Raw genomic sequence first — 15,261 nt, 5'->3', positions numbered from 1 at the left:
CCCAGTTCTGTACACTGCCTGAATCAATAGACTAAGGCTATGTCTCCACTGCACCTCTTGTGGCGGTGTATTGGGTGTGTAGCTACAAGCCACAGTGAAAAGCAAGCTGGTACACGCTGCAGCATGTAGCTCCATGTGTCAGTGAAATGTTCTGGCAAGGGGGAGGCAGCAGGGAAAGGCTTGGCAGCAGAGAGCTCCCATAGCCTTTCCCCACTGCCTCCCTGCACCAGAGCCTTTCCCTGTTGCTGCAGCCTTTCACTGTGGCAGGGAATGGCTCTGGCAGCTCCCTGCGGGTGGAGCCTTTTACTGGCAGGGAGCTGCTGGAGCCTTGCCTTGCCCCAGGGAAAGGTTCCTACAGCAGGGAGTTGCTGGCCAGGAGCGGAGAGCTGCCAGAGCCTTTCCCCACTATGAGGAAAGATTCTGGCAGATCCCTGCTGTAGGAGTCTTTCCCTGTGGTGGGGAGCGGCTCCATCAGCAGGACCCTATATTGATAAAAATAGTATTGTTGACAGGCACTGCTTGAGTGAATAGAGAGGCCCATACCCACATGGTTCAGGCATACCTTTACTCACGATCTACTGTTATTTATACCCATGTTAGGGGTGTGTGTAGTGTAAGTACTTTGCACACCGCTGAAAGGTACCCTGAGGTGTGTAGTGCCTCCCATTCATCTGAGAAGTTAATGCAGAAGTATGAAGGTGAACACAATTAAATGTCCACTTCGTTAACTATTTCACTCAATCTCTTTAGCTGAAATATCCAGCTAATGTGTTTCTCTGTCATGCTGGATATCACATAAGCTGAGACAGTCAAAATGACCTAATGGGTCTTTTCAAGCCCATAAAGCCACTGCAGGTTCTTTCCCTACAGCAGTATTTCTTCAATCCAGCTTTAAAATTATCTCAGTTATGGGGCTTTTTCCACTTCGGGTGATAAAGACAATACTCTCTCATATATTTCAGTTAGAAATTGCAAACCAATTTAATACCAGTGTAAGCATGGCCTCTTGCTGATTGCATGCCTCGAGCCCAAAACACAATACTGTGTGTCTGTGTCTAATACGCCGTGTGATTACAGGTAAGATAAGACTAGGAAGTATACTCAGAATTATTTATTAGAAAAGGCACACCTCCTGGATCCATATTTACATCAAAACACAGTGCACATGCCCACAAAGTAAGTGTACATTTTGCTAAAGTGATTTGTATCTCTTTCTGTGTTATTCTGTGGTAAACCTGCCCACACTGGACCTCATCTTCAGTTTTAGTGATTTGCCTGATATCAAAGAGTAAGTCAATGACAGATCTACAGATAGAACCTATAGGTCTGATCCAAAGCCCATTTAAGTCACTGGAAAGACTCCCAATGACTGCAAAGGGCTTTGGAACAGGCCCTAACTCTCCTGATACCATATCTAATTCAATAATTAAATTGTATATACAACATAATTTACTACATCTGTCTCAGTTTTCAAATCTTTAAAATGGGGATAGCAATATCAGCATTTCCATAATGTTTTAAAGTAACTTTAAGTTTCCTGATTTTCCATCAGTTTTTTTTTTTTTAAGTATGTGGTCTATTAAGATATTTTCACTGCCAGCTATTGATACATATTTGCAACCTGAATTGCAGTTGAGCAATTGTCTGTTAATATGTATTGATACAGCGTCTCTCTTCTGTGCACAGTACTAAACATTGATTTTATTTTGAACTGTGCAGCTTGCTACAGCTTGATAGGAGTTGCCAGTCATCTAATGTTCACACCCAAAGAAATGCCTTTTCAGTATACCAATCATTATTAAAACCAGAAAAATATGTAGGCCCTTAGACATTTTTGGGTTGGGTTGGCCATAGGTTTACCACAGAACAACACAGAAAGAGATACAAATCACTTTAGCAAAATGTACACTTACTTTGTGTGTTATTTTCTGAACAGAAACTCCTGTGAACACAGTATTAAACTTCAGATGAATTCACTAGGCTCCTCAACTCAAAAGAGTTGTTCTCTTGCACAAATACAATAAAATAGAGCTCTCTATAGTGCAGTGCCTAGAACATTGGGGCCCCAGCCTGGGTATGGCCTCTAAGCACAACCTAAGTAGCAATAACCCATAAGACACATGGAAGGTAGTAAAAAAGGATCTGTCACACTCAGATTGCCCTTCCTCTTCATCCCCCAAAGTTACAGTAACTGAGCATCAGAATGTGGAATAATGGTTGGATTTCTCTGATCAAGGCCTTCCAGTCAAGCTCGTGAAGAATTAAAAGGTCATTTTGCAAAAAAGGAGGCTCTGATGTTTCAGATACCCCCAGGAGTACACTTAAGGTTACAAATTATAGCTATAACAAAGTCTCTTCCTGCATTCTTAACTGCCAAGAAAAACTAAATGGTCCTGGCACTCTAAGGACATGTAAAGAGACGCTTCAGGATATAAACTTTTAAAAACTAGCTATATATTGTACATGATCTACATTTTTCTTACGTTTTTAAGTTTACAAGTTTGTTTGTTTTTTAAATTTCACAATGCAGATCAGTCACTTCTAAAAATTGGAAACTTTTACCTACCTAGAAAATATTAGCTGCCTGTGAAGAAATTTTTTTATAACAGGATTACAGCTAACAAAAGGAGAGAAAAAGTTTCCTGCCCTTTATTGAAGCCAGGAAAATTGCACATCAAATATTTGTTTGGACTAGTACTAAGCCTTCAAAAAAGTTCCTTGTCTAGAATATATAAAACAGTATTCTAGATATTGCTTTCAAGAGGATGACCTTCTCTTCAAAACATGATTTTCCCTGAAGAAAAACATATGTTCAAAATATAATGAACGTAGTTCCTATGTATAACCACTGGCTGCTGACCTAGTACAAGATTACTTTGAGTCTATTGCTACTATCTGGTATAACCCCCCCCCCCCCCCCACATCTACACACCCACCCACCCACCCCTCTTTCATACAATGAGGAATAAAAAAAACACAAAATATCCTGGGGCACAAACTTAATTGAAATCCACATTCCTCCAAGGCTGCAACGTAATGCAGGAAGGGAGAGAACGTCACTTTCGATATAAAAACCTTCCTGCTGTACGGATAGCAATGCATAGCATAGAATATCCATATTATTGACTGTGTATATGTTTAATGGAATTGATTCAGACCAATTGTATAAAGGACAGTAGCACCTAATTAAACCACGAGGAAGAGACAGTTACAATTAAGTTCATAGATCTTTTAAAATTAACTAATATGAAAGACCTTTTAAGAAAAAAATATGGCTAAAAACCATCTCCCCACACTCCGATCCCAGGAACTCCAAAACACTAAACTGATAGCTCCATCCAACACAGTCAAATGCCCTTCCAACAGTTAGGATATCAAAAAAACAAGATCTTTGGAGGAAAAAAATCAATAGCATTTGATCAGATGGTACTTTTATATGCAATTTAAATTAAGTGGGGCACACTGAATTTTCCTTTCAGTACAGGAATGCTCATGACTGTGCACTTTAGTTATCAAAATTGTTGATCTAATCAAGAAAGATGATTATTTTTTAGATGGCAAGTTTTTATTGGTACCTAGAGTTTACCTTAAGCACTACTGATCTCCATTTCTGCTTGCTTCATGCATTTATGGAATTTAGCAAATGTCTTCAGAGCTAACAGGGCTCTTAACTTCTTCCAGCTAAGACAAGAGTAAATATTTTGATATTTTAAACATATGCTTTAATGAACTATTTTAACAATGTTTTCTTAGATAGGAGCACTTATCCTTCCCATCTCTTCTGATATGGAAGTCCTTAAATAATTCTCTTGAGCGTACCTTACATAACGCAAAACTCCACAGAGGAAACAGAAGCAAGTCAAAACTCCCAACTACTACAGAGCACAAAATATCTCCATAAACCCCTTCTTGACTTCATGGTGGGTTTCACAGCTGGTGGCACTATAGAACTGAACTCTGAGTCTGATACTATGTGACATCCCCATTAGTCAACTAATATAGCACAAACTGAGCAAATGAAACAATCTTCATTATAAACAAATCTGGAATAGCTTTTCCCTTGCTAAAAAACCTTTAAAAGACTACATCACCAATTGCACAAGATTAGGATACTATTTAGTTTATACATGTAAATATGATTTGAAAAAGGCACTAGTTCTCAAATACTGTAAAAGGTTTACTTTCCAAACAACTTTGTACGTATTATCTCAATCAAGAAGATAAATATTCTCTTTTCAATCTATAACACCAGGGTCACAAAGGTCCAGTCAAAACACAAGCTGTTACATCTCAAAAGTAGACACCGAACTTGAGGGGAACTCGAAGAATCTTCTTTAAAAATATGAATTTACATTAAAAAAGTTTAATCATCATCAAATTTAATTTTTTTCCCCTGGAATGCTGTAATTTGAGATATTTGTTCCCGACGCTTCTTGCTTGCTTCCCATGAAGGATGAAGTGGTTGCTCTAAATGCTCTTTTTTATTTTCATACTGTATACCAGCAGCTTTAGCAAGTTGTTTTCTCTTTACCCGCAGTTCATTTTTTGGAAAAGCTGTGCATAAAATACAATAAAAAAAAGCATTAAATGCAACTATGTTATGAACATACACAAAACCAGGTAATACATACTGTAAAAACCTGAAGATAAGGGTAGGTATTTACTGGAAGCCAATATAACTAAGCCAATATAGAATAAGTGAGACATACCATATAATCTCCAATATCCATTCCTAATGAGACACGCATAATATACACACATGAACACATGACTATACTTTATACTTTTTTTAAAAAATACCCAGGAAGATTATCCCTCTTCTCACAAATCAGCAAACTGACAGGTCATGAACAGCAGATATGGTTAAGATGATATGGTTAAGATGGCAGAAGGCACTGGGGTTTCAATGCAAAATTTGGGAGGAATTTTAATTACCATGCATAAGAGTCATCACAATCTGAGTTTATTGTACAGTACACCAATGAGGGATGAGTCACTGGACATCTGATTTTAGAGTAGCACTTTCAATATGAGATCGGTACATAATTTCTTTGATGCAGCAAAAAAATTCTAATCCTTGAAAGTGCAGAATGAGCCACAATCTGGGTAAAATATTCAAGTGGCTAAAATAATTTGCTGGGATGAACCACTTGATGAGATTAAGGGTTGTATTCCGCCACCTTTACTCACACTCAGGTTGTACCTTTTTGCATGAGTAGCTTCATGGAGTAAGATATTACTTTACGTGGGGAAAGGTGGCTGAGTACAGACCTGTAGGATGCTTGCTTTTGATAACTATTTCAAACCATGGAAATGTATAACATCAAACAGTTACTACAAGTTAAAGGGCAAGTGAAATCCCTTGATGACTCAAACAAAAATATCTGAATAAATGTCACTAAGGGCTTGTCTCCATGAACATTTAGTTCGTGGCAAGACGGGGTGTGAATCTACCCTGCACTAGCCTGCTGCAGACTAACTGTCCATGTAGACCATGCTGATGCACATTTACATTCTTTGATCTAGTCCTCTCTGAAATGGAACTAAATGAAAGCACATTAACATAGTTAATGCATGTCAAGAGGGTCCACACAGACAGTCTATGACAGGTTAGTAGGGGGTAGATTCTCACCCCAGCTTGCCGCAAACTAATTGTTTTCATGGAGACAAGTCCTAAACTGAAATATGAAACAAAACAGAATACCTCATTGTGATTAGCCCTACAGGCATAAGTACAGATTGACAGGTTTTACTTTTGGCATTTTAAGGAATTCAAATGGAGCAGCAGTACCATGGACACATACCTGTTCTTCTATTTTTGGAAGTCTGATAGTTAACATTTCTAAAAAACAAGAAAATAGTATTAAAGATCTTTCAAGAAAGGAATAATAATAAAATATTTGTTTGAAAAAATGGCCAGCTCCACCATACTTGCTGGATAATCTACATGGCACTAGGGTATGATAGCAATAAATAGCTTTTGCAATTGGTTAACATTAAAGTGAAACTGACATGTAAACCAATGCAAGAATTTATATTTTTGTATATAAAACTGATTTTGGTTGTTGGCTCATCTTGAGCTTTTGAGTTCAACTTTTATGATGGTCAGGAGCAGTTACATTGCTGTGAGCATGTTTTTAGGACTTTCTGTTGATGCTGACACATGAATAACTTTCCTGAGCAGGGAAAAATTTGAAAAATGCGTAATGGTCAAGGAAGAATAATGTGACTGGCTACAAAATGCCAATCCAAATACTCTGAGCAGTGATTGGCTGAAATTCTGCTCATTTGATGGAAATATTACAAGTCATAATAATTACTCTAATTTCTATAACTGAAATGGAAAAAAGTACCTCTTCATATTTTTGGATTTCTGATCAGATCTGGACAGAGAGTTGCAAAATACTGATTCCAACTTCATTGCTTTTGCACTTGGTTTACATTCTTCTGTGATCACATCCTGCATCGTCATGAACTTTGAGTCCTTTGTTGTGTTTAGTAATGCTTTTTTGAGTCTTTTCTTTTCCTTTGCTGAAGAAAGGTCACTATCTGCCACTTTCTTCTTCTTTTTCTTTACTTTGCCAATGAAGAAATCATCATCACTATCAGTATCTTCAGAATCGGATGACTGGTTATAAAACCTCTCTTCCGTGCTGTCATCAAAATACTCCTTGTTATCAAATTCTTCCATATCACTGACATCACTGTTTGATTTGTTTGTTATCCTGAACTTGTTCGCACTTGTAAGTTTTTTTCTTTTTGGCAAGTCAATTGTTATTTCGGTTTGATCCTGAACTACTGCATGTTTTTCTGAAGTTTGTAATGACAAATCACCCGGAGAATCTGTTCTTTCAATTTCTAAAGTTTTCTGCTCACATTCTCTCTCGCAGATTTGTTTATTTTCTATGTTAGTGGCTGTTTTCACATTCACCTTTGTTTTAGCGTCTTGCTGTTTTAGAACCAGTGTATGTGTCTGGTTATCTACATTGCTATTAGACTGTTGCCTCAATTTAGGCTTTTGAGAAAGCTGTTCTTCTGATTTATGCTCATCTGAAGATTGAGTTTTAGGTGGCTTCCGTCTTGCATCCTTAAAGGCTTTTACAGCAGCTACAAAAATAATAGCAAATAGAGTTATTGCAGCATCACGACAGTACATACATTAGTTAAAATAACGCTCAAGTGGCTCTGACACTAAGTTTGCAAGTTAGATCCACTATGCTGAGCAAGTATGAGATATTTTTGGTGCCTTCACTAGATCATTTAGAAAGTAAAAATAGGGGCTGAAAATGGCTTGAAGTAATGTCAAAGAGGAAAAGTGGGGAAATCAGAACTGAGTGAGGGCTCCAATTGCATGCAGCGAACTTCTCAGCATCAGATGATTTTCATTGATTCAAGTTAATGTTAGGTGATATTTTGAGTGTGGAAAAACTGCAAACACACGTTATATACACACACACGTATAATCATAGGCACCTAGCAGTGCCTGTTATTAGCTAAGTTTATTTCCACCATAACCTTTTTTCACAAGCTAATTTTTTCTGAAACATTCACCCTTTGGCTTGGAATTTTCCATATCTGCTCTTTGCCCAACAGAGAGCACCAACCAACATGTCTCAACCTTCTTTTAGCCTATATCTAAACCGTACACCATTAGCGGTGGTGTGTAGGGTATGTGAATGCTGCGGTGAAAAACAAGCTATGTCCATACTGGAAATGGTGCAAACTGCTTTAGCCTACTTTAAAAACTCCAGCCTTAAATACCTCCAATATAGAGTCTTTATAGAGTCAATATAGGTGTTGCTCTAAATACGATGCAGCACCAATTTAGCAGAGACTTCTGGATTTTATGAATCATATAATCCCCTCTCTCTGCAAGCTGCTATACAACTGAGAGTTTTAGACCTATTAACCTGCTAAGCAGTTAATATTACAAAACTATTTTAAGTCTGTGACTTCATCTCAGCTAGCTGGCTTAAGTTCGGTAATACAAATGTGTAACAGTACATACACCTATTAGCAAATAGTACATACACCTAATAGCAAATACTATTACTGTGGGTTAAAAGCAGAGAACAAACATGGAAGCACTTTAATATCAAAAGTGACCAACATATTCAGGCTATAATAAGCCAGTTTATTATTGACACATGACATATTCATTATTATATATATATATATTCATATTCATTTATATTCTTTTTATTAAAAATTCAGTTCCTTACAGAATACAGGGAGCCTCAGTGTTCAGAAATTAACTGTAAAACCTTTAAAATTCATCTGTGTGGTTACGACAAACATCCTTGAGACAGAGTAATTATATTACCTCTTCCAAAACACCATTTTTAAGGGATAGAACAAGATAAATGTTCAAATTCCTGTATTTGTTTGTGCACAAGATGAGACTGTCTATTTCATACCTTTAATATCAGCAATTTTTGTCTTCAACAGTGGGTGTGTTGCTAGTCTAGCAGTCGCTCTGTCAGCTGCAGTGGAATTTGGCTGTATAAAAAAAATGAAAAATAAATAAGAAATGTTGTATGGTGATAAGGTGGTTGTGTAGATTTTCCTGATCCATATTATAAGACACACTAGTGACAGTGTATAGCCCTCCCAGCCCACTAAAAAACAAAAACTCCAAGACAATGAAAGTTTAAATGTTACCAGGCCTGCACACCTCACATTTGTCTTAAATTAAAATCTCACATCATCCCAAGGAGCATGAAAGAATTTGACTATGGGGCTACCGATAAGAACATCACAAATATGCACCATTGCAATCGCCCTATTATTAAATATGAGTGATATTGCGATGTTTATGTTTAAGAATAGATTGTCTGCACATCTTCCAGGCTTGAACAACATACTACAATTTTACATTCACTGCATATTTGCTATATTGGTCTACAATAATTCAAAAAAAGGCTGAAGAGGACTGTATACACAAGGCCACCTCCTCTTGGCTGGAGGGGTAATAACTTAAGTCAGATAATATTGTTCATCTTTTTTTCATAGAGCTCTAGAGACTAAATTTTGAAGTCATTACTATTATTTCCAATAGAGCTCACAATGTATTAGATGCTTTCCAAACATGAGACAACATTGCTCCTTGTCTCCAAGGACTTTCCAGTCTAAAAGGCAAACGGATGAAGGGGTAGAGTAGAAATGTACAAAGCTAAGTAAGGTAGTCAACTAGCCACATCTTAGTAGCACAGTTTGAAAAACACAACACAATTGTGTTTTTTTTAACTAGACGTTATGAAAAAGCTGTGGATAAATAGGAATAAGCAACCACCTGACTTCTTGTAGGAGTCACAGTAGAAGTTAACTTTCAGGAAGTATCTGAACATGAAGAAGGTAGTAACCTTGTGGACCAGCTCAAAGAGGGCATTCCATTTGCATGGGGTGGTTTGGATAAAGGAAGAGAGATATTTGTGAGAGAAGCAGGTGGAATGAGGCATCAAGGCTGGCATTAGTACGGCAGAGGAGATAAGGGAAGATGGATAAAGAGAAGGGTGGATAAGTGTTAAGTGCAGAGTTATACAGGGTCTTGAAGGCAAAGGTAAGCTTAAATTTGATGCAGCTGAGCAGAGAAAGCCATTGGAGGGATTTAAAGAGCAGGTTAACATGGTCAGATTGAAGGGCAAGGATGATATTGGGGTTTGTGTTTTTGTATGAAGAAATAAGGGAGACAGAGGACAATTTGGGTGTCATGGAGGCAAAAGGAGGAATTTATAGTAATTAGGGTAAAAGTACTATGGGATGGTGTTTCTTTCCTCTCCTAGCCTTGTGATTTTCAGTTCCTAGTTCTTCGCATGTTGAAAGACAACAGGCAGTTATTAGAAAGATTGTTCTTCAGTCACGACATTGTCCTCACTTCACTGCAAAGTTCTTAATAAGCAAAACTGATTGGGAAGGCATATCAGATCCAGGATGGATTTTGTGGGGTGGAGGGGAAAGAGACACCAAATCCAGTACTGCTAATAGCCCTGTGTTCATCACCTGGAATGTGGGAGACCCAAGTTCAAGTTCCTACTGTGCCTGGTTTGGAAGTGAGTGCCCTAAATGTCAAGCTATTGGCAACACTAGGGGTATGTCTACACTATGAAATTAGGTCGAATTTATAGAAGTCGGTTTTTTAGAAATCGGTTTTATATATTCGAGTGTGTGCGTCCCCACAGAAAATGCTCTAAGTGCATTAAGTGCATTAACTCGGCGGAGTGCTTCCACAGTACCGAGGCTAGAGTCGACTTCCGGAGTGTTGCATTGTGGATAGCTATCCTACAGTTCCCGCAGTCTCCGCTGCCCTTTGGAATTCTGGGTTGAGATCCCAATGCCTGATGGGGCTAAAACATTGTCGCAGGTGGTTCTGGGTACATATCGTCAGTCCCCCCTTCCCTCCCTCCCTCCCTCTGTGTAAGCAAGGGCAGACAATCGTTTTGCGCCTTTTTTCCTGAGTTACCTGTGCAGACGCCATACCACGGCAAGCATGGAGCCCGCTCAGGTAACCGTCAGCGTATGTCTCCTGGGTGCTGGCAGACGTGGTACTGCATTGCTACACAGCAGCATCAATCCATTGCCTTGTGGCAGCAGACGGTACAGTATGACTGGTAGCCGTCATCGTCATGTCCGAGGTGCTCCTGGCCACGTCGGCCAGGAGCGCCTGGGCAGACATGTGCGCAGGGACTAAATTTGGAGTGACTTGATCAGGTCATTCTCTTTAGTCCTGCAGTCTGTCCTATTGAACCATCTTATGGTGAGCAGGCACGCGATACGGATCGCTAGCAGTCCTACTGTACCATCTTCTGCCAGGCAGGCAAGAGATGAGGATGGCTAGCAGTCCTACTGCACCGTCTTCTGCCGAGCAGCCATGAGATGTGGATGGCTTGCAGTCCTTCTGCACCGTCTGCTGCCAGCCAAAGATGTAAAAGATAGATGGAGTGGATCAAAACAAGAAATAAACCAGATTTGTTTTCTACTCATTTGCTTCCTCCCCTCCCCCATCTAGGGGACTCACTCCTCTAGGTCACACTGCAGTCACTCACAGAGAAGGTGCAGCAAGGTAAATCTAGCCACGTATCAATCAGAGGCCAGACCAACCTGCTTGTTCCAATAAGAACAATTACTTAGGCGCACCATTTCTTATTGGAACCCTCTGTGAAGTCCTGCCTGAAATACTCCTTGATGTAAAGCCACCCCCTTTGTTGATTTTAATTCCCTGTAAGCCAACCCTGTAAGCCATGTCGTCAGTTGCCCCTCCCTCCATCAGAGCAATGGCAGACAATCGTTCCGCGCCTTTTTTCTGTGCGGACGCCATACCAAGGCAAGCATGGAGGCCGCTCAGCTCACTTTGGCAATTAGGAGCACATTAAACACCACACGCATTATCCAGCAGTATATGCAGCACCAGAACCTGGCAAAGCGCTACCGGGCGAGGAGGCGACGTCAGCGCGGTCATGTGAGTGATCAGGACATGGACACAGATTTCTCTGAAAGTATGGGCCCTGCCAATACATGCATCATGGTGCTAATGGGGCAGGTTCATGCTGTGGAACGCCGATTCTGGGCTCGGGAAACAAGCACAGACTGGTGGGACCGCATAGTGTTGCGGGTCTGGGACGATTCCCAGTGGCTGCAAAACTTTCGCATGCGTAAGGGCACTTTCATGGAACTGTGTGACTTGCTTTCCCCTGCCCTGAAGCGCATGAATACCAAGATGAGAGCAGCCCTCACAGTTGAGAAGCGAGTGGCGATAGCAACTTGCAACTTGCAGACAGCTACCGGTCAGTTGGGAATCAATTTGGAATGGGCAAATCTACTCTGGGGGCTGCTGTGATGCAAGTAGCCCACGCAGTCAAAGATCTGCTGATATCAAGGGTAGTGACCCTGGGAAATGTGCAGGTCACAGTGGATGGCTTTGCTGCAATGGGATTCCCTAACTGTGGTGGGGCCATAGACGGAACCCATATCCCTATCTTGGCACCGGAGCACCAAGCCGGCGAGTACATAAACCGCAAGGGGTACTTTTCAATAGTGCTGCAAGCTCTGGTGGATCACAAGGGACGTTTCACCAACATCAACGTGGGATGGCCGGGAAAGGTACATGACGCTCGCATCTTCAGGAACTCTGGTCTGTTTCAAAAGCTGCAGGAAGGGACTTTATTCCCAGACCACAAAATAACTGTTGGGGATGTTGAAATGCCTATAGTTATCCTTGGGGACCCAGCCTACCCCTTAATGCTCATGAAGCTGTACACAGGCAGCCTGGACAGTAGTCAGGAGCTGTTCAACTACAGGCTGAGCAAGTGCAGAATGGTGGTAGAATGTGCATTTGGACGTTTAAAGGCACGCTGGCACAGTTTACTGACTCGCTTAGACCTCAGCGAAACCAATATTCCCACTGTTATTACTGCTTGCTGTGCACTTCACAATATCTGTGAGAGTAAGGGGGAGACGTTTATGGCGGGGTGGGAGGTTGAGGCAAATCTCCTGGCTGCTGGTTACGCACAGCCAGACACCAGGACGGTTAGAAGAGCACAGGAGGGCGCGGTATGCATCAGAGAAGCTTTGAAAACCAGTTTCATGACTGGCCAGGCTACAGTGTGAAAGTTCCGTTTGTTTCTCCCTGATGAAACCTCCCACCCCTTGGTTCACTCTACTTCCCTGTAAGCTAACCACCCTCCCCTCCTCCCTTCGATCACTGCTTGCAGAGGCAATAAAGTCATTGTTGCTTCACATTCATGCATTCTTTATTCATTCATCACACAAATAGGGGCATGACTACAAGGTAGCCCAGGAGGAGTGGTGGAGGAGGGAAGGAAAATGCCACACAGCACTTTAAAAGTTTACAGCTTTAAAATTTATTGAATGCCAGCCTTCTGTTTTTTGGGCAATCCTCTGTGGTGGAGTGGCTGGTTGGACAGAGGCCCCCCACCGCGTTCTTGGGCGTCTGGGTGTGGAGGCTATGGAACTTGGGGAGGAGGGCGGTTGGTTACACAGGGGCTGTAGTGGCAGTCTGTGCTCCAGCTGCCTTTGCTGCAGCTCAGTCATATACTGGAGCATACTGGTTTGATCCTCCAGCAGCCTCAGCATTGAATCCTGCCTTCTCTCATCACGCTGCCGCCACATTTGAGCTTCAGCCCGCCACTTACTCTCTTTAGCCCACCACCTCTCCTCCCGGTCATTTTGTGCTTTCCTGCACTCTGACATTATTTGCCTCCACGCATTTGTCTGTGCTCTGTCAGTGCGGGAGGACAGCATGAGCTCAGAGAACATTTCATCACGAGTGTGGTTTTTTTTCTTTCTAATCTTCACTAGCCTCTGGGAAGGAGAAGATCCTTTGATCATTGAAACACATGCAGCTGGTGGAGAAAAAAAAAGGGACAGCGGTATTTAAAAAGACACATTTTATAAAACAGTGGCTACACTCTTTCAGGGTAAACCTTGCTGTTAACATTACATACATAGCACATGTGCTTTCGTTACAAGGTCGCATTTTACCTCCCCACACTGCGTGGCTATCCTCTCAACCCTCCCCCCACCCCGTGACTAACAGCGGGGAACATTTCTGTTCAGCCACAGGCAAACAGCCCAGCAGGAATGGGCACCTCTGAGTGTCCCCTGAAGAAAAGCGCCCTATTTCAACCAGGTGACCATGAATAATACCTCACTCTCCTGAGGATAACAGAGAGATAAAGAACGGATGTTCTTTGAACGCCAGCAAACATACACTGCAATGCTTTGTTGTACAATGATTCCCGAGTACGTGTTACTGGCCTGGAGTGGTAAAGTGTCCTACCATGGAGAACGCAATAAGGCTGCCCTCCCCAGAAACCTTTTGCAAAGGCTTTGGGAGTACATCCAGGAGAGCTGCGAATGCCAGGGCAAATTAATCCTTTCACATGCTTGCTTTTAAACCATGTATAGTATTTTAAAAGGTACACTCACCGGAGGTCCCTTCTCCGCCTGTCCAGGAGGCAGCCTTGGGTGGGCTCGGGGGGTACTGGCTCCAGGTCCAGGGTGAGAAACAGTTCCTGGCTGTTGGGAAAACCGGTTTCTCCGCTTGCTTGCTGTGAGCTATCTACAACTTCATCATCATCATCTTCGTCCCCAAAACCTGCTTCCGTGTTGCCTCCATCTCCATTGAAGGAGTCAAACAACACGGCTGGGGTAGTGGTGGCTGAACCCCCTAAAATGGCATGCAGCTCATCATAGAAGCGGCACGTTTGGGGCTCTGACCGGGAGCGGCCGTTTGCCTCTCTGGTTTTCTGGTAGGCTTGCCTCAGCTCCTTAAGTTTCACGTGGCACTTCTTCGGGTCCCTGTTATGGCCTCTGTCCTTCATGCCCTGGGAGATTTTGACAAAGGTTTTGGCATTTCGAAAACTGGAACGGAGTTCTGATAGCACGGATTCCTCTCCCCACACAGCGATCAGATCCTGTACCTCCCATTCAGTCCATGCTGGAGCTCTTTTGTGATTCTGGGAATCCATCATGGTCACCTCTGCTGATGAACTCTGCATGGTCACCTGCAGCTTGCCACGCTGGCCAAACAGGAAATGAGATTCAAAAGTTCACGGTTCTTTTCCTGTCTACCTGGCCAGGACATCTGAGTTGAGAGTGCTGTCCAGAGTGGTCACAACGGAGCACTTTGGGATAGCTCCCGGAGGCCAATACCATCGAATTGTGTCCACAGTACCCCAAATTCGACCCGGTAAGGCCGATTTAAGCACTAATCCACTTGTCAGGGGTGGAGTAAGGAAATTGATTTTAAGAGCCCTTTAAGTCGAAATAAAGGGCTTCATCGTGTGGACGGGTGCAGGTTTACATCAATTTAATGCTGCTAAATTTGACCTAAAGTCCTAGTGTAGACCAGGGCGGGGTGGGTTTCTCCCCCACATTCCATATCAGAATAAAAACAAAATTTCAAACTCTCCAACTTCTTTGGAAACAAATGTTTTCTGGCCAGCCCTAGGGAAAAAGTTACAAAATAGTGAGGGAAACTCAACATCTTAGAAGACGATACTGTTTAGGTCATATTTCTTGTTTGAGGAGATGATTTTCTGGGCTTGCCAGCAATTTTCCTTCCCCCCAAGTCCCCCATATTGCAGAAATCTTTCCTCAGGTCAAGGAGAGCTGGGAAAATGTTCCCTTTGCAGACAGTCTGCGATGCTCTGAACATTGGCCAGAGGAGATGGTCCAAGAGACATACATGTTCCATCTCCAATGGGCCTCAGCTGGCTTACTCGCAGGCTGGTTTGGCCTAGA

General features: G+C 41.9%; 2 protein-coding genes across 5 annotated transcripts in view; both read right to left on the bottom strand.

Moving 5' to 3' along the window:
- Nucleotides 1-2,989: 2,989 nt before the first annotated feature.
- SRFBP1 (serum response factor binding protein 1) overlaps nt 2,990-15,261 on the bottom strand; it is a 122,317-nt gene continuing 110,045 nt past the window's right edge. For all 4 annotated transcript variants that reach the window (XM_074953022.1, XM_074953021.1, XM_074953018.1 and 1 more), the window contains 4 exons: nt 8,418-8,499; nt 6,354-7,107; nt 5,805-5,842; nt 2,990-4,554 (listed from right to left, as the gene is read on the bottom strand). In XM_074953022.1, coding sequence (XP_074809123.1) covers nt 4,364-4,554; nt 5,805-5,842; nt 6,354-7,107; nt 8,418-8,499 — 1,065 coding nt within the window. In that variant the 3' untranslated portion in view covers nt 2,990-4,363. The remainder of the gene's footprint in view (nt 4,555-5,804; nt 5,843-6,353; nt 7,108-8,417; nt 8,500-15,261) is intronic.
- Nucleotides 12,913-15,234, bottom strand: LOC141987573 (zinc finger and SCAN domain-containing protein 32-like). Its single transcript, XM_074953025.1, has 2 exons — nt 13,945-15,234; nt 12,913-13,358 (listed from the first exon to the last, which is right to left on the bottom strand). Exons 1-2 carry the CDS (start codon nt 14,514-14,516, stop codon nt 13,301-13,303), a joined length of 630 nt encoding a protein of 209 aa, XP_074809126.1. The 5' UTR covers nt 14,517-15,234; the 3' UTR covers nt 12,913-13,300.

Source organism: Natator depressus, chromosome 5 (genome assembly GCF_965152275.1).
Source record: "Natator depressus isolate rNatDep1 chromosome 5, rNatDep2.hap1, whole genome shotgun sequence".
In the NCBI taxonomy this organism is placed as follows: domain Eukaryota; kingdom Metazoa; phylum Chordata; order Testudines; family Cheloniidae; genus Natator; species Natator depressus.
Note: the sequence above shows the minus strand (reverse complement) of the source record. Positions and strands in the feature narration are given on the sequence as shown.

Bases quoted from the DNA above. Each gene is read 5' to 3' on its own strand.
- LOC141987573 (XM_074953025.1), bottom strand. From the start codon at position 14,516: ATGCAGAGTTCATCAGCAGAGGTGACCATGATGGATTCCCAGAATCAC. The intron at 13,359-13,944 runs GTGAGTGTACCT...TTTCTCCACCAG, and splicing joins AGGCGGAGAAGGGACCTCCG to CTGCATGTGTTTCAATGATC.